The sequence below is a fragment of the Toxorhynchites rutilus genome, chromosome 1, assembly GCF_029784135.1.
Source record: "Toxorhynchites rutilus septentrionalis strain SRP chromosome 1, ASM2978413v1, whole genome shotgun sequence".
In the NCBI taxonomy this organism is placed as follows: Eukaryota; Metazoa; Arthropoda; class Insecta; order Diptera; family Culicidae; genus Toxorhynchites; species Toxorhynchites rutilus.
The window spans coordinates 126,206,681-126,231,026 of NC_073744.1; the positions used below are offsets into that span (position 1 = coordinate 126,206,681).

The 24,346-nt window shown below is 41.3% G+C and overlaps 2 protein-coding genes across 2 annotated transcripts in view; both read left to right on the plus strand.

Annotated features, from left to right (window-relative positions):
* The first annotated feature begins 11,436 nt into the window (after positions 1-11,436).
* LOC129761419 (uncharacterized) lies at positions 11,437-13,734 on the plus strand. Its single transcript, XM_055759138.1, has one exon. It carries the CDS (start codon positions 11,437-11,439, stop codon positions 13,732-13,734), a length of 2,298 nt encoding a protein of 765 aa, XP_055615113.1.
* A 175-nt stretch (positions 13,735-13,909) lies between these two features.
* Positions 13,910-24,346, plus strand: part of LOC129761420 (uncharacterized) — a 42,228-nt gene continuing 31,791 nt past the window's right edge. Inside the window, exons 1-3 of the mRNA XM_055759139.1 lie at positions 13,910-14,534; positions 14,578-15,833; positions 15,912-16,631. Coding sequence (XP_055615114.1) covers positions 13,910-14,534; positions 14,578-15,833; positions 15,912-16,631 — 2,601 coding nt within the window. The remainder of the gene's footprint in view (positions 14,535-14,577; positions 15,834-15,911; positions 16,632-24,346) is intronic.

The following is a 24,346-nucleotide window of genomic DNA, read 5'->3' on the forward strand; positions in this document are numbered from 1 at the left end:
CCTAAAAAGCGTTCGCCATAGCATGCATACAGAGCCATATATTGGTGGCTCTGTATACATGCTATGACACTACTGTTAATATTACTGGCCTCTTATCCTTTGTGGAGAAAGTTTTGCTACTGTCATGCGAAACCAAATCACCGATAAAATTCCAGAACATTTATTTTCTTGGTAAGCCGACGATAGCCTAGCTTGATGATTCCCCACACAATTGCGCAGCTCAAAACCTTGATGCAATGGTGTCAGTATGATGCAATGATTGCAATGCCAGAGACATCAGCGAGTAAGTAATTTGGTCGCGTTCATAGCTCAATCTGAAACGAAGACATTTGATGACGCAAAACAAGGAAGAACAAGCGATGTTCATTGTTTCGAAACCAGAATGAGACTGAAAATCTGCCTCAGTCAGATCCACTGTTTGTACTCCCCGCTGATATTCCCTTTTGTTCTTCTTTTCCATTGATCACGGAGACTTTAAATCTTACGATTTCCCCTCGTTACTCGTCGATAAGTTGCTCGTTATTGACAGCTCTGTTCGGGAAAAAAACACAAATGGACCGAACAAATGTAAAATGGAAACGCTTATAGTTTTCATGAATTTTAATCACTTACACACCAGGGGATTGCAATGTATAGCATATCAGACAAATCTTAGGGAATTTCCGATTCGTTTGGTATGTAAATCGCCAAAATCCGTTCGCGTCAAAAATAGTTATTAACGTTAACTTTATTTCATAAAAACGTGACCTGTTTTCTGATTTGGCGCCCTCATGAAAGACGTAGTTCTACGTCAAAAAATAACATCGCCCACATATTTTCTTTTCAAAAGAAAAATCCTAGTTTTTTCTACACTATCTTTCTCCATTCTCAACACTTTCCGGTTCCTCATTTGACTCCTCCGAAGACGATACACTCGCCCGCCAAAATACTCTCATATTTATCGAAATTTAACAATGAATGCTGTGAACTGGTATCAGTGTAAGTAATTTTAAATTTGTTTTAACGTCAACGTCATTTATGTTTGTTCCATTTTATGAGCGGGCAACGTTCGAATGACAATCTATGTCTATGCTCTTAACTAATATACTGGTTTTGTTTGTATTATAAAAGAAATCCATATAAATAGTTACCGAAGAAAATTCGTCCAGCTCAAATCGTTGTAGTAAAATAAAGTGGGACCGTCATCATTATTATATAATGAATAGAATACTGTTTTAGGTGTAGGTGCATGTTTGTGTGTGTGTTTTTTTATCTTAAGACTATGATGATGATGGTATGTTGTTTTTTTTTAATTTTTAATAATTTTAGTTGTTAGATTAGTTAAAAAATAATTGTGAAGTCTACAAGAGTTTGAGCATCGCGTGCGTGAACCGGCATAGTAAAATTTGAAATTGAACATTGGCAAAAGTGACTTTTTTTTTTCTTTGTTTTTGTTTTGTTTAATAAGATCGATCCATTCCAAGGGATTGAAAGTGGAAACTGAAAAGAAGCTAGGGATAGCTCAACCGGAATACTTGTAAATTTATCCTTTTGACAGATGATTGACGAGATCTTTCTGTGTTGTGGCAGATCTCATTGCAGATTCAGATTGACGCGATTATACCCCAGGTTGAATGAAGGGCCTGAAGTATCGGCTGGAATTGGGCTTAGGTTTGCTCAGCTGTCTGGTCTCGAAAACGATTAACAGATCGTTGTCGGGTATCCAGTGAAGCGGAATTTCCTGTGTAAATTCAAGGCTGGTGCTATAAGGTGCTATAAAAAGCGCTATATCGGTTATTTGAAGAGATAGAAAGAAATATTATTCCACAAAGTTACTCAAAATAACCAGGGCTACAATATTGCCGAACTATGTTTACCTCTATCTATAAAGATAAGAAAGTTAGATATTTCATTTCATCGACAATTTTGGTCACCCTATTTTTGATAACATAAAAATGAGCGCTCTATTATATGTAACAACTTTGTCGAAGACAGTTTTTGTCTAGAGAATCACTGTCGAGCTCTAGATGCTAATTTCCACTTAAATGCACCTCCTGGACCATAGTGCAGTGGTACAACCGGACCGTTTTGTTTGTTTTGGTTATTCGACTACATAAATAAATTTTATGTATATGCTGGTGTTGGGCATTACCCGACTCAGTTATTCCTTGGGCTTCACTCGGCGAGTTTTAATTGTTTTATTTTATTCATTTATTTTTGGTACAAGTTGGCCTTGGACTTTATCTGACTCAACTGTTTTGGCCTTGAGCTATACTCGACTCAAAACTTTTAGTAAATGTTGGCTTTTGGCTTGACCCGACTCAACTGTTTTGACCATGATTTAAATTCAGTGTGAAGCTTTTTATTTATAAGTTGTCCTTGAGCTTAACCCGACTCAACTGCTTTCCTTTTTTCACGTTCCTAGCTATCTTCCTTGTAGGACACATTGGTACCTTAAAGACTCTTAGTGTTGGTGTGTGTGATGTGGGAGAATAGTCTACAATCAAGCAGTACCTCACGCAAAATGCCACTGCTTTCGAGGACTGGGAATACGACTGCTTTCTGGAACTTCTCACCAGATAAATAATAGAAACAATACAACTGTCATCCGTCAAGAAAAAACCAACAGTTTCAAGATTTCATGAGAAACCTGAACCATGAAACCGCGAGTACCTTGAACATTGATCTGTTTCATCCAATAGAATTCACATAGAACCCGAATATCAATACTGATAAACATTGCCTACTACTCCACCTCGATATTATATTGGTTTCATCTGTTTTTCTAAGCCGGGAACAAAAATATGATTCACGGTTCCCGGAATAAATCGCCACAGAAAACGACTGCAACAGAAACCACCGCTTATAAAATGTGTAGTAGGCTATAAATATTGTGGCGCGGTATTGTATTTCAAAACAAGAATTAACCGGGCAAACGTATCGCCCCAGGCAAACGTAACGCCCCGGGCAGACGTATACCGTCCGACGCTCGCTAGAGCTCGGTCGGACATTGCTAAAGGATCGTATCCTATGTTTCAAACTAACCGGGCAATCAGTGGATCCCAGGTTTGCGTGCGAGACACCGCCGCTTCCGACGGCGGGTCGGCGGTGGACTCGGATTGCGTCATCTTGGCGGCATGGGCCGCCTCGATTCCTTATCCTCGCCAAATGGGGACTTCGTCCCCATTACATTGTCCTCAGAATAAATTTCGAAAAACGAGAACAAGAGAATAAATTTATAATAGAAATGTGAGGCACATGATGTTTTTCCCGCGCCAAATATTTCTAGCCTACTACACTTTTTCTAAGCGGTTGTTTCTGTTGCAGTTGTTTACTGTGGCGATTTATTCCGGTCACCATGATTCACATGTCTCTCTTTTTATTACTCAACAGTCTGAGAATATGATTAAATTCATTCTCTTATCCAGCGAATCTTGTGTGGCAGGATCGCCAATGTGATAATCGACAAACAACAACACACAACACTCAATTCCTCCAAAATCGACATCCATCTCTTTCTGAATGTCGTAATCAATCCCCTCGAGCTTTCATTCCAACACTACACACTAAATCTAGGATACTACATCATCCACACCAAAACGGTGGGATTGACAGGTGGTTTGTAATTTACGCTGTTTAGAAAAGAGGTATGAGGAGCGGCAAGACGATAGAGTTCAGATTTGTTTATTAACCCTTTTGCGGTCGTTTGTCTCCTCTCAGCCACCACAAGGAATCATACTAAATACTTTATTCAACGATGCAACCGTTTACAATTTTTCAGACGAATTTTAATGTCTAGTGAACTTATACACGAATGTATTCGGAGTTTCTACGAATAACAGGTAACGGTACTCGGTATCAATAATATATTAGGCAGTCAAAAAAGTCCTGCGGTATTTTTTTTTGAATTTTCATTTGTTCATAAAATTAGTTACAATCATCTGTTTTAAGTCAAATATGCGCCGTTTTGTTCGATGACTTGTTCCCAACGAGATGCCAACTTCATAATACCCCTGTTATAGAAGCTCGCTTCCTTATTGACAAAAAACTCGGATAGAAAATTTTCACAGGCCTCTTTTGTGGCTAACTTCTGACTACCTAGCTCGTTCGCCATGGACAAAAACAGGTGGTAGTCACTTGGTGCAAGGTCCGGACTATACGGCGGATGCAAAAGAACCTCCCTTCCGAGCTCCCGGAGCTTCTGGCGCGTCACCAAAGAAGTTGTCCTGATGGAAGACAATGCGGCCTCTGTTTATCAAAGATGGCCTCTTCTTTATGAGTGCTTCCTTCAAGCGGTCCAGTTGTTGGCAGTACAGGTCCGAATTGAGCGTTTGGCCATAGGGAAGCAGCTCATAATAGATTATTCCTTGACAATCCCACCAAGCACACAGCAGAACCTTCCTGGTCGTTAATGAGGGCTTGGCCACCGTCTGAGCCGCTTCAGCGGGCTTCGAACACGACCGTTTGCGCTTTACGTTGTCGTAAGTGACCCACTTTTCATCGCCAGTCACCATCCGCTTCAGAAACGGGTCGATTTTGTTGCGTTTCACATGCGTCGATACGGTCAAAGATGTTTTTTTTGCGTCAACGTGTGTGGCACCCATACATCGAGCTTCTTTGTGAATCCAAGCTTCTTCAAATGGTTAATAACGGTTTGATGACTTATCCCCAGCTCTTGGCCGACGGTTGCTACTATGCCGGTCTTTCTCGGCTAATTCAGCGATTTTGTCGCAATTTTCGACGACAGGCCTTCCGGAGCGTGGTGCATCTTCGACGACCTCTACACCAGAACGAAAACGTTGAAACCATCGTTGTGCGGAGGAAATGGAAACTGTATCGGGTCCATAAACTGCACAAATTTTATTGGCAGCTTGAGATGCATTTTTGCCTTTGTCATAGTAAATAGTACTGTAAAATATGTCGGATTTTCTCTTTATTTTGCTCCATATTTGCGACACTATAACTCACGAACGACATAACCAAACAAAACACTGTCAAGGACTATATTATAGAGCGCAAAAATACCTTTCCAACAAGCTATAGTATGACTCGATACAATGAATACAACTAGAACTACGCGCTTACAACGACACCTCGCGGAAATACCGCAGGACTTTTTTGGCAGCCTAATATTATTAGCGTGGAAAGGTAACAGGATCTCTTTCAAGGGAAATTAATTCCGACCGCAAAGGGTTAAATGCTTGCCAACGTTGTCATGGTTATGTTTCATTTCGTCCAAAAAGTAATAATATTGATATTATTTCTGCATGCTTTATTCGTTGTGCCGCCACTGGCACAACGTGGCATTAGCGATCTTCGACGGTTGCTTGTGGGATGCACTGTAGCTTATATATTTGATCAAAACACTGACTACCTTTGCATATTTCGATAAATTGATCATGGCCGTTATGTAGACTGTATAGTCCTAGTCGATGATTAATGTCAAAAATACTTCCTTGTATTTCATATCGTTAGTCTTTGGTTTTACACACAATCATAGAAGCTTTGTTTTCTGTCGGTTCTTAACAGCAATCAACCGTGCTGGCGCGACTGCAGTCAAGGTTTAGTGTTGCCGTGTTGCTTTGATATGATCAATGTTTATAAAAAAATTTAATCTATACGTAAGCACAGCTTCACGGCAATTTTGACATATCCCTCAACCTTATCTTCACTGATCTTGTTCCAAATATCGTTTTTCGCTAAAGGCACCGTTTTCTCCGGCTGCAAAAAAGAAATGGAACTTGGAGAGAAGAGCATAGTGTTTAAGCGAGCGAGTGAGACCATCTCAAGTCACTTTTCAATCAAAAATAGATGGATTTCAGAGCGGGCGCCAGCTTATATACGGATTTGTTTAATGTCAACAGCCTGTTTTTGAAGCTATTTTTCAACTATTCGGGTCAATGAGTAGCAATCATATACTTCTTGGACATTTTATCTTTTGTATGAAATGATTATCATACCATTTCGTTGATTATTAACGCTTAAAAAAGGAATAGATTCGTTTTCGGAATTGCACAGAAAAAATAATACCCCCTTTCCAACAATTGGAAACGACGATCGATCGCGGCGTTCGAAAACAAAAAAATATATAACGCTGCTCTCATCAAGCGAGCGAGTGATCCCATCTATCTCTCACTTTCAAACCACAACTTAATGGATTTCCGAGCGGGCGCCAGCTTATAAACGGATTTGTGTGATTTCAAAAGCATAGCTCAAAGCTCTTGAAACAATTTTTCGGGTCAATAATATAACAATCGCATAACTCTTGGACATTTTGCCTTTCTAATGAAGTGATTATCATTCCGTTCAAAACCTTGCATTCCAAGCGTCACGCTCTCGGTTTCGAAACTTTGAACTTACACCCCGGTACAGAAATGGGAAACGTAGTGCTACGTCATTAAAAAGTATGAATTCAATTTCATATACAAGAAAACCAATCCATTTGTGGGAATTTTCAAGGAGTAGCGATTACATCGAGCAATTTAAGCTGGACCACATGTTGCTATCCCTTCCGACCACCAGCGAACGCTCCAAAACGCATTATAGAAAACCAGCTATCCTCTTGGCGAGACAAAAGTCCGATCGAACGATGAAAATCTCAAGTATATTTACGCAACCTTTTTCCCAAGTCCTGCACTCAAAACGGATCGAGCGTCAATCGAGGGAATAAAACGAAACTTACTTTTAATCCCGTTTCCCCTTGCTCTCATCGTGACGCGTCTTCCCATACGAGTTTTCCTCCTCCTGTTTGGAACGGATAGCGAAAGGGAAAGAAAAACAAATATCCACCTTTGTACCTGCGGAGGACACGAGCAAAAGCGAAGTCCACTCTTTGATATATAACATTTGGCTTATTTTCAATTTCGGCATCTCGGCATCGCAATATTTTTCTTTCGACTTTTATCTCGCAGAACAATGTGTATAATAAAATTGAAATATTTTTGTATGGCTCCAATCTCCTGACTTCTGAAGAGTCAAGCCCCGGAGTCCAACAACTTTCTCCGTTTAGCCAGAGGAAGATTTATCGGAGAATTGCAAGAAGGATAAAGACAACACACGGCGACTGCTTCAGATAAACGTCGTATGTTGCCTTCATTCTTCAGGAAGATAGATTTTTATTATACGGTGATTTAATTTGCTTAATTTGTGGCGGCTTTTGTCGGGAATTTATAGCAATACGAACCACCGGCGATCGGGGCATAATTCAAAGGTAGTGATTGTGGTAATACAATCGCTTCATGGACCACATCTGAGCCATCTTCCAGAAGGGAAATCTAATGAACTAGCTGTCATAAATAATAAATATCCTGAAACTAATAACGATCCTCTGTTCTATACTCTGAAAAGACATTGACACTAGTGAACATAAGATTTAACTTTTACGACTTTTCAAATGTGTTTCTTCTGTACCGTTCAAACGTGGTGAAGTGCTCCTCTCCTGTCCAATCCTTCCCTCTGACCACCATTGCAAGTTATACGGGGCCAAAGGGAAGACTATACCGATTCTCATCCCGTGTGTGGGCTTTCAAACCTCCGGACAGTATGAAGAGGCTCTGTAAATGGAACAGCTGGCAGTAGCATGTCATTTTAGTGGACGTTGGTCAACTCGATGGGAGGAGATTAAAACGAGCAGGTTATTGAGCCTCGAATAGTTGTCTTCGGAAAGGCTATTAGGTGAAATTGTTTTCCGTTCTGTGTCATGTCGATCCATTTTCACAATTGACTGACAGAAAACCTGAGCGAAGTGGGACATTATTTGTCAAACAGCACAATTTGTTTGAATGTGAAACATTATGTGAGATTGTGACAACCATTCACCTAAAAAATATCGAGGTTTAAAATAATATGATGTTGATAGAGTATATGTTAGAACTCGCACACAATGAACACCTTCATGCCGATTAGAATCTTGTTTTTATTGTGACTAAAAATTGGGTGGCTACTTGGGGCTAGAGGAAATGTGTAAATTGCAACAACTTATGCACCTTTCTCTTCTACTCTTATTTACATAGCAGTACGTGTCCTTATTGCAACCCATTGAAGTTTTCCGGCAATGGTCCATTGGTTTGACAATCAAGAATTATTGAGATTGATTTTTCCATCCCACTATTCCGGACCTATTTCCAACCGCCATTCCCGGGGGGAATTTATCGATACAAACAACACTCGATATATTTCAATATTCTAAACGCATCCCAACAGCCGCAGTGGCAGCATCAACATCGAACTTGAATCTGTGAAATAGATGCACCGACGAGCAGAGGGAGCATATTTGCAGAGATGGAAATCGCTTTCAAAATAGCTCACCTCATATGAATATTTATGACTCTCTTGTTGCACATTGCAAGTCCGGTTGACCGAGTGCTGCCCGTCAGATGGAACCATAAAAGCTGCCCGTTTATGGGTGAATCGGGGCTTTGATTTCGGTGGGTGGGATTCGGGAGGCCCCGTTGAAAGATGTTTCTTTACAGCAGCAGAGCTTGGAAGATAGAACAGAACTTCAATCGAATGAAAGGTGCATGTTGGGCTCTGATGAAACGGAAGATTTTCGTGAAAGCCAAAAAGTTAAACCCGGTGAAAATTAGGCGAAGGCGATAAAAAATCAGTATAACGGTGGGAACTGATGTAGCTGCTGTATGAGATTCGGATTCGTCAGTTTTAAGATACTCATAAATTTAGAATTCAGCCTTCGGATAACAATCTCATTGATGAAGAAAGAAAAAAAATGTGACAGACGATGGTTTAACAGGCGTTTAGGATACATATTGGATTTTGATGGTTGATGTGTTTCAAGAAGGAGGAAGAAAATAATGCGTTTCCTCGAAATGAACGATTCGTAACATTCGTGATTTGCTATTGAGTTGGTTAACAAAAAAATAAGTGAAAAAACTTTTTAAGTTAAACGGTTTCATTGTGATTAAACATAATACAGGGAAACTTCGATATAACTTACCCTCGATATAACGTCACTCGATATAACGTACATTTTACCTCGATATAACGTACACATTTCCAAAGTGTAAAGGAAATTTTTTTTCAATATTTTTTTCTGATAGAACAATGAATTATCTGTATTGTGATGCTAAAATGAATGTTGTATCTTCAATCAATTCCGAAATACAGCTGGTTTTGTGATTTCCGGATTCTAAATGAATCAATCTTTAATCAACAGTACGAAGGGAAACATCATGAGAAAGGCTGGCTTCGTCTTCTGATTGAAGTTATTCATTAACTTTTCTAAAACAGCAACACAATAATGTTTTATAGACTACGTTTGTGAGTACTTTATTATGCTTCGATATAACGTACAATTCGATACAACGTACAATTTTGAAAGTGAAATCTACGTTATATCGAAGTTTACCTGTAATGTACTAAAAGCTAGAAAATAATTGAGCAAGTAGCAGTTGGCAGTTATCACACCTCTTCTTCATTAGTCTAAGGCATTGATAAGACTAAAATAAAATCGTGGGGCATATGATGAGTCACTAATTGTGGAAAATGGAAATCCAACGTGTCCCACGATTTTATTTTAGTCTTATCAATGCCCCAGACTAATGAAGAAATGTTGTGATAAATGCTAACTCCTACATGCCTAATTATTTTCTAGATTTTAGTACATTATTATGTTTAATCACAATGAAACCGTTTAACTTAAAAAGTTATTTTACTCATTTTATTGTCTTGTTTTTAGTACATTATCTGTTTCATTAGAATATTTTTCAACAATAAAACCATTGTATTGTATTCTATTAGTCAATTCATTTAATTTGAAACCGATATTGAGTGGATTGCAAATATACCTAGTATGTTCTCCAAGTCAAGTTCGTTCGTTTGATACACATATCTCAATCAACATTTTTAGATAAAATGAAATTAGCTATTTTGTAGCGGCGGCCAAATTGGATTTATCAAGATAAGCAGTTTTAAAATGACAGCAGCGATAAAGGTGTTTTATAAATTCGGTCAATTCCTATTGGTCAAATTTCTATTAATGTGGGACAACCCTACAGACATACAAACATACATACGAACAGTTCAAGCTGAATAAAACCGTTAATATAGTATTTTGCTATATTGTGATTGCGGCCATATTTGATTTGGATTTTTCATGGTCTACTATTCAAGCTCTTTCATTTGATACCCATATTAATGGGGTTTTGAGAAAACATGTAGTCCGCCATTTGGAAACGGCAGCCATCTTGGATTTGCATTTTTCATAAATAACCGTGTTCTACTAGTTCTACTAGTCTACTAGTCTACTAGTACATTCATTTGATACCAATAATAATAGGGTTTTGCGAAAATTTGTAATCCCCCTTTTTGTAGTGGAAGCCATCTTGAATTTGCTTTTTTCATAAATAAATGTGTTCTACTAGTCAAGCTCTTTCATTTGATACCCATATTGATGGGGTTTTGGAAAACCCATATCGATGAGGTTCTGAGAAAGTATGTGTTGCGCCCACTGCTATTTTTTTGAGCTTGCGGTGTAATGCCTAGTTGACATTAGGAGCCGAACCCCGTCGCTGACAAATGCGATTAACGCTTGCACCAACACAAGCGCGCACTGGCAGCGACGGCGGTCGGTAGCATAGTTAACTTTTTTTAGTATATACAAGTCAGTCGATGTAGTGTGGTCTATGCTAAAAGTTGTGCGCAAATAAAATCGCCATCTTTCCTACTTCGCTCTCTTCATTCCATCTCCCGTAGTCAAATTACAGGTGGATGGAATCGGTTAACCGAAGAGATACTTAAGTAAAAATAAAACGCTTGGAGTGGATCCGGAAAAGAAAGATAACACAACGTAGGGTCCGGTTACCGCTCGACGGTACATTGGTGCCGTGACCAGGATCGCTTCTGGAGCCGCCATCGCGATCGCTATTGTTCTCCATTCATTGGAGCATCGACCACGTTTTGCGCCAGCCATCTTGCCGGACAGATGATTAATAATTTATACAAGGCCTGATACCTTCTGGCCAAAGGTTAGTTCCTGTCCAAGATGACCACTTAACCCCACGGGTACGCTTAAGGTTTCGTTTTCTTCTCTGTTCGAGATTTTTTCCTGCAATCCAGCCATTGCACCTGGGCCACCAGGCCACGTGATAGGTTCCCGGATACTATCAAACCACGTTAGACGACCGTTCTATGTGAGGCGTACCAGACTGACTGTTACGAATTGTTACGATTTATCGCACCTACTAGCCGTGCCGAGCCACTACACTCATCGTTGTTGAAATTAATATACGATACCAGCCTGCAATTGTTTGCCATACAGCACTGCTGCTTTTAATTGTTCCTGTTTCATTATTTTGTACAAGGCACTAAATTGCCTTGGACCAGGTGAGTACCTGTCCAAGTGGTTTATTTCTCTCTCCCCGGAGCTACTTTTGTCCGTATTTCCACAGAATCATCGATCGATTCCCGCTCCGCTCCTCTCTTCCCGCCGGTGGTTCAAGGATGGCCAACGAGCTTCAGAGAGCCCAGCTGCTCTCACGGAGGGATACGATGATTGCTGCCCTGGGTCGGGCAGAGGCATTCCTCATTGGATATGATGAACAACGGGACCAGTCGCAAATACAGCTGCGTTTAGAGTACCTCGATTCGATGTGGGCGTCGCTAGAGCAGGTACAGGGTCAACTCGAGGACATCGAAACAACAGAAGAAGGTAGGGCACAGAATGCCGAAAAGCGAGCGTATTTTGAACCACGATTGTTTCAAATAAAAGGAAGCTTGATTTCCAAACTACCTACCTCTCCTCCCATCAATTCACAAGTACATCCACCCTCTCTCTCTACCAACGCTCTCTCTGGAATAAAGCTACCAACGATTTCGCTACCCGAATTCGATGGTGACTATGCTCAATGGTTACCATTTCACGACACATTCGTCGCTCTCATTCATAATAATCCCGACCTTCCTAAAGTACAAAAATTCCACTACTTACGAGCAGCTTTGAAAGGCGAAGCTGCTCAGTTAGTTGAGTCGATTGCCATTTCGTCGGCCAACTACAGTTTAGCGTGGAACACGCTGACAGGTCGGTATGCTAACGAGTATCTGCTTAAGAAGAGACATCTACAGGCGTTGTTCGACGTACCACATGTGAGGAAAGAAACAGCCGCTACGCTCCACAGCCTGGTCGACGATTTCGAACGACATACCAAAATCTTACACCAACTGGGGGAGCCAACTGACAGCTGGAGCACGATTCTGGAGCACCTGTTGTGCACGCGACTGCACGATGATTCTCTCAAGGCGTGGGAGGATTACGCGTCAACCGTCGAGGACCCGAACTACAGCTGCCTCATCGACTTCCTTCAGCGAAGAATCCGAGTGTTGGAATCAATTTCGGTAAACCACCACCCGACGAGTTCTATCACCAACACGCAGCAACAAAACCATAAACGATTCAACAACCATCAGCGGGTCTCATCCTACCCATTCACTGCAAGTTCTAATGGGAAATGTCCAGCGTGTGGTCAGCAGCATCCGTTGCTGAAATGCCAGAAATTTCATCGACTGACTGTCATCGAACGCCTAAAGGTAGTCAACACAAAGCGACTCTGTAATAATTGCTTACGCGCAGATCACATTGCACGTGACTGCTCGTCAAATTACAATTGCAAGCATTGCAATCGCCGTCATCATTCGCTTTTGCACACCAACCCTCACGAAGAAGACCGAAGATCCAACGGAGTAAGTTCTATCAACAATTCCACGACGCCAGTAGTAATCCGACCCACACCCGCTCCACGAGCCAAGTCAGCTAAGCAAACAGCTGCGGCGACTGCCGAAGTCGTCCCACGTGTCGAAAGCAGTACACCTGTCAACCAAACAAAGGAGAACGTTTTCTTGATGACGGTCATCGTTAATATTGTGGATGCCTTCGGACAAATGCACCCAGCTCGTGCTCTCCTAGACAGCGCGTCTCAGCCAAATTTAATTACCGAACGTCTAGCACAACTTCTGCGCGTGAAGCGCGATCGAGTCAACGTTACCATTATGGGCGCTGGTCAACTGTCGAAGCCCGTTCGTGAATCGATTTTCACCCAAGTGAAGTCTCGGTCCAGTGATTTCTGCTGTGACGTCAGTTTCCTCGTGATGAACAAGGTTACTGCTAATCTTCCCGCACAAGACGTGTCTAGAATAGGTTGGAGGATTCCAAAGGAAATCACGTTTGCCGATCCCGAGTTCCATCGAAGTCAACCGATAGATTTGGTGCTAGGTGCCAAGCACTTTCACACCTTTTTCCCCACTGCTGTTCGACTACAGATCGACGACCGATTACCGTTGCTGGTGGAGAGTGTATTCGGGTGGATTGTTGCTGGATCCGCTCCCTGTATTAGGTCTGATGGCGATTCAGATGGTGATGAAGGGCTACAATCGACGGTAGTTTCAATGGTTTCCCTCGAGCAGATCATCGAAAGGTTCTGGATGACTGAGAGTCTATCTACCAACGACACTTACTCGGCAGAAGAAAAGTTCTGCGAAACGTTCTACAAGTCCACTACAACCCGTGACAATGAAGGACGCTACGTAGTACGTTTGCCCCGAAAACCCAATTTCAACATCATGCTGAATGACTCGAAAGCAAGCGCTCTCAATCGCTATCAACTACTTGAACGACGACTGGATAGGAACCCAGAACTGAAGGAAGAATACGACAAATTCATGCGGGAATGGCCACATGAAACTGGTCAACGCGGAAGACGATCAAGCTCCCGTGTCATATTACCTGCCTCACCATCCCGTGATTAAGGACACAAGCACGACCACCAAGGTCAGAGTCGTTTTCGACGGCTCTTCCAAGACTTCGTCCGGCTTCTCCCTCAACGAAGCTCTTTGCGTTGGACCTGTAGTGCAGGACGATCTGCTCACGCTTATTCTTCGCTTCCGTACTTTTCCTGTAGCGCTCGTCGGTGACATTGCCAAAATGTACAGACAAGTTCTTGTCCATCCTGAGGATACACCACTGCAAAGAATTCTCTGGCGGTTCTCGAGGCAGGTTCCAGTCCAGACCTACGAGTTGCTCACCGTTACTTACGGGATAGCTCCCTCTTCCTTCCTCGCAACTCGCACACTGAAACAGCTAGCGGCTGACGAAGGTACATCCTATCCTCTCGGACGGCCGGCTCTCGAAAAAGGTTTTTATGTAGACGACTTCATTGGAGGAGCACACTCGGTTGAGGAAGCTATTCGTTTGAGGACCGAATTATCCGAATTATTAGCGAAGGGAGGTCTAGAATTGCGGAAGTGGACTTCGAACCATCTCGAAGTGCTTCACGGTTTGCACGACGACCAGATCGGGACACAATCCTCTCTGCAGTTTGGTCCCAACGAAACTGTGAAAACGCTGGGAATTGGTTGGGAACCAGAGGCTGGTTTCCTCCGCTTTGATTCTCTGATCGAGCCTAACAGTGACCCTTGGACCAAGCGCTCGATCTTGTCTACAATAGCGAGGCTTTTCGATCCGATGGGATTAATTGCTCCGGTGCGTTGTCACAGCGAAAATCATCATGCAACAACTCTGGGTGCTTCCGTGCGGATGGGACGATCCAGTACCGGACAACCTACAAACTAAATGGAAACATTATTGCCAAGACCTACCGAAAGTGTCTGCTTTTCGCGTTCAACGCTACGCTTTTCTACCCAGAGCTAAGGTGCAGCTGCACACATTCACAGATGCCTCCGAGGATGCATACGGAGCGTGCGTCTATGCACGATGCGAAAACCCCAAGGGAAATGTCCGAGTACAACTACTAGCCGCGAAATCTAGAGTAGCCCCTCTGAAGCGTTTGAGTATCGCACGTCTGGAACTATGTGCTGCTGTTCTCGGTGCTCACCTTTACGACCACGTCAAGCAAGCCCTAGATCTGCAGATCGAGTCATCCCATTTTTGGACAGATTCCACGGTTACCCTTCAGTGGCTAAAATCACCACCAAACGTCTGGAAGACTTTCGTGGCCAACAGAGTGGCTGAAGTGCAACACCACACACACGGCTGCCAATGGCGCCACGTTCCGGGAAGTGAAAATCCAGCTGAATTGGTATCTCGAGGCACGACAGTTGAAGGACTTCTTAGCTCTGACTACTGGTACAACGGACCACACTGGTTAGCACTTCCGTCCCGAGAATGGCCCATACTCACTCTACCAGGTGTTCCCGACGAAGAACTGGAGATTCGTCAAGTCGTAGCAGCTGTGCAAACACAAACTACAATCAACCCGCTGTTCCTTCGCTACAGTTCTTTCACTCGTCTACTGCACATCGTCGGCTACTGTTTGCGCTTCATTTCCAACAGCAGAGCGAAGATTCAGGCGAGGAACAGCCTGCAAGCATCACCCGATACTTCCCACAGCATATCTCTAACCGTGGAACAAGTACGAATCGCAAAAACACGCCTCACTCGTTTAGCGCAAGAAGATGCTTTCAACGACGAAATTCGGGAACTCGAGAAGGGAAAATCCATTTCAAAAAAGTCAACCATTCGCTTATTAAATCCTATTCTAGATTCTGAGAGAGTTCTAAGGGTTGGAGGGAGATTAAACTTGTCCCAGTTGCCTTACCACACGAAACATGCTTCCCTACTTCCTGCCAATCATCCCTTCACTCGCATAATTGCCGAACATTACCACCTCAAGCTCTTCCACGGCGGCGGGCGCCATCTACTGGCCACCATACGGCAAGAGTTCTGGCCTTTGGATGGCCGTCGGCTGGTTAGAAGCATTGTTCGCAATTGCTTCCGTTGCACTCGTTTCAATCCAGAGCCCGTAGAGCAACAAATAGGCCAGCTACCTGCCCAACGAGTAGTGCCAGGAAGACCGTTCGAAGTCACCGGAGTAGATTACGCCGGCCCGGTTTATCTCAAACCAACACACCCACGGGCGCCTGCGATGAAGGCGTACATCTGAATATTCGTATGCTTCACAACGAAGGGTGTCCATATTGAGCTTGCCAGCGACCTATCCACCCACACCTTTCTGAAGGCGTTGCGATGTTTCATCTCACGTCGTGGCAGTCCCTCTCATCTGCACTCAGACAATGGGAAAAACTTTGAGGGAGCCAAAAATGAGCTCGTTGAACTGTACCGGATGCTTCGCAGTAACTCCGACCAAGACAAAATTCGCAACGCTTGCGCCGAAATTGGCATACAATGGCATCTGACGCCCCCGAAAGCCCCACACTTCGGTGGGCTGTGGGAGGCGGCCGTGAAGATCGCCAAAAGGCACTTGTTTCGCCAGCTGGGGTCCACCAGACTATCGTTCGAGGATATGGCAACGGGGTTGACACAAATTGAATCAATAATGAATTCACGCCCGCTGCTTTCCATCTCTGACGATCCGTGCGACCTCAGCGTTTTAACGCCTGCACACTTTCTCATCGGCACTTCAGCGACAGCTTTGCCCGACCCAGACATCAGCACAGTCCCAACAAATCGGCTCACGCACTACCAACAGCTCCAGATGCACGTCCAACAATTCTGGATCCGTTGGCGTGATGAATATTTGCACGAACTCCAGCGGGATTCGAAACATCGCAGCCGAAACAACGAAATCATTCCGGGCCGGATGGTCGTCGTAGTGGATGAGATGCAGGCTCCTCTTAGGTGGCCTCTTGCGCGAATAACTGGAGTCCACCCAGGAAAAGACAAAATCGTCCGTGTCGTATCGCTTTGAACAGCGAGAGGAATCATCACTCGCCCCGTCACGAAAATCTGCTTGTTGCCGTTCTCCGATGCCAGCACCGACACAGAGGGAAGTCCAGCGACCAGTGAACAAACAGCAGACCAAACAGCAACGAATATTTCATGTACCAATCCTGAAAAATAATTAATTGTTACGTGTTTAGGAGTAAGCTTTAGAAAATAGTTCGCATGATTGATGTTTGTAAACAAATTATGTTAGTATTAGTGTTGAATCATAACAATTCAAGGCGGCGGGTATGTTGCGCCCACTGCTATTTTTTTGAGCTTGCGGTGTAATGCCTAGTTGACATTAGGAGCCGAACCCCGTCGCTGACAAATGCGATTAACGCTTGCACCAACACAAGCGCGCACTGGCAGCGACGGCGGTCGGTAGAATCAAGGGATTGCTAAGATGGCCGCCTTTCAGTAGCCAGCATAGAAAATCATGAGCATAGAAATCATAACCTAAAATTCAAAATGAAGTGCTCCGCGCGATTCTTCGGCTGTGATTTGAATTGCAAATCGTCAAGAAAGCTTCCGGATGGGTATCCAAACATCGCTTGCCAAAAAAAAACTATCCAACGTAATCAAATATTAACATATATGACTCCAAACATTAAACAATACGTGAGCCTCCTAAGTGCGAGCCCTGTTTTATGCTGCCTACGCTCAATTTCTATTGGATGGGATAGGGTTGCCAGAGCCCCGGGTAGCATAGTTAACTTTTTTTAGTATATACAAGTCAGTCGATGTAGTGTGGTCTATGCTAAAAGTTGTGCGCAAATAAAATCGCCATCTTTCCTACTTCGCTCTCTTCATTCCATCTCCCGTAGTCAAATTACAGGTGGATGGAATCGGTTAACCGAAGAGATACTTAAGTAAAAATAAAACGCTTGGAGTGGATCCGGAAAAGAAAGATAACACAACGTAGGGTCCGGTTACCGCTCGACGGTACAGTATGTGATCCGCCATTTTGTAGCGGCCGCCATCTTGGAGATCATGAAATACGCAGATGCATACGTCATCTTCATTGGTTGATTTATCACAAGGTTATAGTATTTCAAAAATCGCCAAAATATTTCGACTTCGCATTCTGTTTCTCTAATTTTTTGACGAGTGCAATGGCGTAACCTGACCGGGTGACACATGAGGCAGATATCTTGAGTGTCATCCCTCTAATCAAACCTTATTATCATTCTTTGTTCACGTTTTTTTGAAAAAAAAAATTGAAAGGGGTTGTACCTAGGACACGACAGCATATTTTCGACGTAGAACTACGCAATCATATTATGCAATCCACTTGTTTACCACTTCAAATATTATTTTAGAATGCATCGAAATTTTTTTCGTTACAAATAAATTTGATGAACGACCTTTTACGTTTGATATGATGCCTAGGACTACCAAAATATGTGAACGGGAGAATTGTCAAACGATCATTTCATTTTACATCTCCCTCTGAAATTATTGCACATCTCATGTTTACATAGTTCTCGAACCGCGAAAGTTCATTCACCTCTAGTATCTGAAATGACAATTTTCCCAGGCTTCTCAATTTAAAGGTACGTTTTAGGGAAACATATTCTGGTCTGCACAACGACAAGCGAGTACAAAAGTACTCAACACCAAAAAATACTCCCGACTTGATTTTTTTTACAATTTTACAAATTTTACGATTTCCCCCAGGCACATTGATTTTGAAGTCCGTGTTAGAAAAACACAGCTCGGTGGGAACAAAAATACCCCCGACTTGCATGTATATTTGTAAAGCGGATTTCCACAGGTATCGACTTTGTAGTCTGTGTTGGGGAAACCGTAAATCGGGCCAATCAATACTTGACAGTTAGGGCGTTTAAATAACGCTTGACACTTTACAGTTATTCAATTGTTCATCTCATGAAAAATAATATTTTATTAATTATGACAGATGCATAGAAATATTTCCTATCCATTGATGCAAACATCTTTCCGATCTGTTAAGAAATGGTCGAGTTATAAGCATCGAAATACGGGTAGGGTTAGCACACAAATCGGCAGAAAAAATGTATAGGAAAAAAGGAAATTCTTCTGGTTTTCATGAATTTAAACCGTTGAGAGATCAGCGAATCGTAATGCATAGCACATCAAACAAATCTTAGAGAATTTCCGATTCGATTGATATGCAAATCACGAGAATTCGTTCACAGTGAAAATAGTTATTAACGTTAACTTTATTTCATAAAAACGTGACCTATTTTCTGATTTGGCACCCTTCCTGAAAGACGTAGTTCTACGTCAAAACTTACCGAACCAAAATTATTTATTATAATATCAGATAAAATGGACGAGAAATCGCTAAATCTTAACAATTGCAATGAATTGTGTGATCACATATTCAAAGTCAATAGACTCAGCACATTCTATTTCTATTGACAACAAAGACCATCCATTTGTCTGTCCATCGTTGAGGGAAAATAATTTTCAAGTTTTAAGTTTCTTTCACGGGATTCCACATAAACGCAAACGTTCAGGAGAAACTTCAAACTCATTGTAAGCAGCATTCATTGGAATATTTCTTCACGATTATTGCTAGTATTCATCAAATGCAGCCCAATGATTGACATCGTCCTGGTTAATTTAAACGCTTTTGGAATCTTGGTATCTAAGGAATTTCTCGTGAAATTTAGTTTATTTAATCTGATATGTTGGACAACTCATCAGTTTGAACGACTGTTCACATATTTTAGGTGAGATGAACCGATATTTTGTTTAATCCCAGCGATTAAATAGCATAGAAATTACTTTGCGGTCATAAGTGAATAATGACTTACAATGTTCTGTTTACTAAAGCTGATATTCCTCATCACATTCTGCTCTTGAAGAGGTTCCTTTTGCAGCTTTGACCCTGGAAAAATACACCACTCCAACTAAACCGGAACCCGGAACGTTATGTGTTTCTTACTACGTTTTTGTATGCATGAGAGAATTTAAATTGAAACTCTAGGTGGAAAAAGACGGGTGGGTAATGTCGGGACATAACCGGAGAGACGTAGGACTACACCAAGGGGTGTCCATTATTTGAATATCATGGAGCACAGATCCCAGAATGACCAACTTTTCATGTACAAATTACAGAAAAAAAATCAAATGATAAAATAAAACTTCAGCATTCAATAAACACTTAAACGTTTAGATTCAAATACGAAAAAATCAAAATTTGTCGTGCAAATGTCATGCGGTGCAAATGTTGTAGGGGTTATTGTTCAGCCGACAACGAACACACAGTTGATGGCAAGCATATCGTAATAGGAATTTGCCATCTGGTATCGTGATATAATTGGGCTTTGCGCTCCTCATGAATAACTGTGTTCTACTAGTCAAGTCCTTCATTTGATATCCATATTGATGGGGTTTAGAGAAAATATGTAATCCGCCATTTTGTGGTGGCTCCCATTTGGATTTGCATTTTTCATAAACAACTGTGTTCTACTAGTCAATCCCTTTCATTTGATACCCATATTGATGGGACTTTGAGAAAATATGTAATCCGCAATTTTGTAGCCGTCGCCATCTTGGATTTTCATGATAATGAAATGCGCAGTTTTATCATGACTGTAGAGATAAAGATGTGCTCCAAATTTCAGATCAACCGGTCAACAGGAGTGGGGTCAAATTTCAAGCAAATGAAACCAAATTTGGCATGTGAATGTTTTAGGGTGCAATAAATGTTTCTATGGTGGTTTGATAATCCTCCCCCCTTTCTAAGGGGGGGCTGCCTCACAAATGAAACACATAACATGTGAATAACTCGAGAACTAATCAAGCATAGGGAGCCAAATTTGGGTTGTGAGTGTTTTTGGGTACGAGGCATGTTTCTATGATGATATTTCCATCTTCCTTTGGAAAGGAGAGGGAGTCCCATAAAAGTAATGCACATATTTCAACCAAACATGACAGTTGAAAATTTTCGGAAAACTCTGAAGGAAAAACGTAAAATTCGAAAAATTCAATTCGCATGTGTTCTAAAGTTACATATTGTCAAGCGTTATTAGCCCATTTGATGTTTGCGCTAACGAAATTGATCTTCGCTCGAAGGTGGAAATAGATTTTAATGTGATAAAACGCACTCCTATATCATCTTCTATGTATATAAATAAAAATGGATCGCCGAATGTGTTGATAAGAGCAAAACTCGAGAAAGGAATTGTGCGATTCAGGGGTGTCTTCATTCTATCATATTTTCTGTATCAAAAATTTATTCCATGTAACGGAGAAACATGTTATTTGCAATTGGATGAAAAATCTTGCACGAGAATTGTGTCTGAAAATAATTTGATATTGTAATGTGGAGTTTTGGTAGAAGTACTGACATTTAATAATAATAAAAAAAATTAAAGGGTACATAAAAAGATCAATCAATGAACAGTTCTGCGATTGGACCCATGAACGTGCGCTTAGTAAGAAAACGTGGATGTGACAGCGAAAAATAAATTTTGGGCGGGACGAAGTTTGCCGGGTAAGCTAGTAAAAAATTGACCATGTAGAAACTGCGCTTCAGGTTTTTCCAGAAATTCTCGGAGGGTCGCTAATGAGGGACGTTCGGAGGGTTGGCGGACTTTGAAACGACATCTATCTTAAAGCGGTTCATCTCCTCCAGTGACTTCTTGTCGAATTTCGGTTGAAAACCCATGGGTTACTATGATTGACAATTCACAAATGGTCTCATAATCAGGTGTTAAGGTGAACGCATGAAAAATAGGTAAATGTTGTCCTTTGTTTTAACCCCTTCCCGTATTATTTAATACGTCACACATCAAGTGATTTCACTAGCCTGCTGAGCGTTCTAGCGCCCTATGTTATTCAAGTACTCACGAGTGAGACTCGATGTTGTACGGGAAAGGGTTAATACAAGCGTTGGATATGAGAATAGTTCAAAGAATTGAGTGTGCTCATCAACGTTGTTGCTATATCCTTACTTCCCATCCTTATCATGAAGAAAATATGTCACCCTTCTAAACTCGACCGCGAGTAATCAGTTTCCTACCTTATTATTCTTAGAATTAAGAAAAAAAGTTCGAGGGGTTGTATCCGAAACACAACCGCTTAGGACGTAGGACTAGGCAATCTTTTGTTTTTAATTTGTTTGTTTATCATATCGGATATTATTTAAGAATACATCGAAATTTCATATATAACTCTTTAGTGAATAGTTCCGGGGACCCTGAAAAGGTTTAATGACTTGCGTGGTTTTGTAGAATCATTTCGAGAAACAACGATTCTTTCTTGCCTTTGCGAGACCAATACAAAATTGGTCACATTGATCAATTTGCTTCAATGCACACATTGCACTGAGTACTTAACGAGAGGCATCTTCCGTGCTTCGCAATTCAACAAGGATCAAACACGCATCTAACAGATGCACACAGTTGCAGCGATAAAAATGAAACATCGCGAGAATGATCATTTATGAAAAATCGTTCCTCGACTCTCGGTCAAAACAGTCAACAAAGTTAGTATCTTTTTGCATCAGAACAGAGCCGATGCGCACGAGAGCAAATACGAATGGCAACTAAAAGTATCGAAGGTGTGCTATTTACATGTACAGGAAATGAACAAGTTCTAAGTTTCGCGCAACGAAAACAAGCAACACACACAAAGCCATGGCAAGTTCGGATGATTGTGTTAATTACAATGCCAAATGCACTTCAAGTGAAATATTCGCTAGCGCTCACAGCTCGAGGGGAAACATAGAACACAAAGCAAGCAGAATATACGACCTTTGTTTTTTCGACCATAGAAAAATTCTGAGAATTTTCCTCATATGAGATGCAATACTTATACGCTATCAACAGTTAACTTACTATGCAAGGGTGGAGTTTACTTCGGAAATAATCTCTTTTCGCTATCCCCCTTCATTGTTTCTATTCTAGCGGCTGCATAAGTTGCCGTTATTGACAGCTCTGTTCGGGAAAGCACACAAACGGACAGAACAAATGTATGGGAGAATGGACATGCTTCCAATTTTCATCAATTTAAACCATATGCAGACTATGGGATTGTAATGTATAGCATATCAAACAAATCTTAGACAAATTCCGATTCGATTGGTGTGCATATCGTTTAAATCCGTTCGCAGCAAAAATAGTTATTAATGTTAACTTTATTTCATAAAAACGTGACCTGTTTTCTGATTTGGCACCCTTAATGTAAGACGTAGTCCTACGTCAAAAATGTTTAGAGTTATTTGTAAAAAGAATAGCCAAGAGTTTGACTCTTTTGAAGATATGTAACTGGGCTTGAAAAAATAAACAAATTAAAAATAAAAAGTCTCAGCTTTCTGTAAAGTTCACTGGATCTGGTGACAAAACTGATCCGAAGTCTACTGAATTAAAAAACATAAAAAATCTTTTTTTTTTGGAATCCTCATATAAATATTCATTTACCGAACTTTCGGACTGAGGTTACGAAATCCTATGAAGCCCAGATGTTTTCCAAAACTTCCGTCCCACGTATGATCACCACAAAGGAACCGTCCACTTCGAAGCGAGCATATGTTCCACCCTCTGATGTCAGGCATGATAGAATGGATCATTTTCCAGATACTTCGGAAAGAGGACTTGCAAAAACCCGAGATGCACATCGAAAATGCAAGTCGTATACCTGCAATGCGACATCAATTTACACCTTTACCAAACCAGAATTTAATAACTACTACGAGCAGTTCAGAAAAAAAAGATTTTTTTTTGACCAGATGCCCGAACCCCGCCTTGAGGCGGATTACTGGTTTTGTGGTATATTGGCGAAATGTTTCCCAAAGGAAAAAAAATCATCAGAAATGCAACAATCAAACCAAACAGCTCGAAAAATTTTGCCGACAGCTTTCACCCGACTGTATCCATAACACAAAAATAGAACTAATCAGCAAAGTTCTGTTCAACTAGAATTGCATAATAGGGCCCAGTTTTTAAGAAATTTATAATTTCTTATTCATCAGTGTTGCTCTATTCATGACTATATTTCTTGAAAGAAATCTGCACAATTAATTCAGAAGGCTTATCATAGTTTCAAAATTAGACTAAGAATACTTCATTAAAACTCGCATTCGTGGTCTTTAAATGCGAAGTTTTCTCCAAAAAAATTGGGTTTGGAACCTTATGCCGAATGTTCAAGCATTTTCAATTGGTCATTTAACAAATTGTATGCCTGGAGAAAACATTGTTGAAATTGTACATAGTGACAATTTTGTCATAGGACTACGTCTTTCATTTCTGTACCGCAGCTTAAGTTCAAAGTTTCGAATACGAGAGTACGACGCTTGGAATGCAAGGTTTTGAACGTTAATAATTCTTTGCCGGCTGAACGGAGTGGTATGATAATCACTTATTCGAAAGATAAAATGTCCAAGAGTATAGCTTCAAAATTGCTTCAAAAACAAGCTTTTGAAATCATCAAATCTGTATATAACCCGGTGCCTGCTCGAAAATCCATTTAATCACGATTTCGCTGTGGAAGGAGCATACTCTCACTGCCAGCCAAAGTTATGCGTTCCCCCAGACATTCCGGTTTCTCTTTTGCTACCTATGGATTCTGGAATTTAAGAAGCATTGTCATCATGGTTGAGGGAAACCAACGAATATTTCATTCGAAAAACGAAAGGTCTATGAGCGATGTTTGCTACATACATATTCAAAAATTTATTTCAATAGA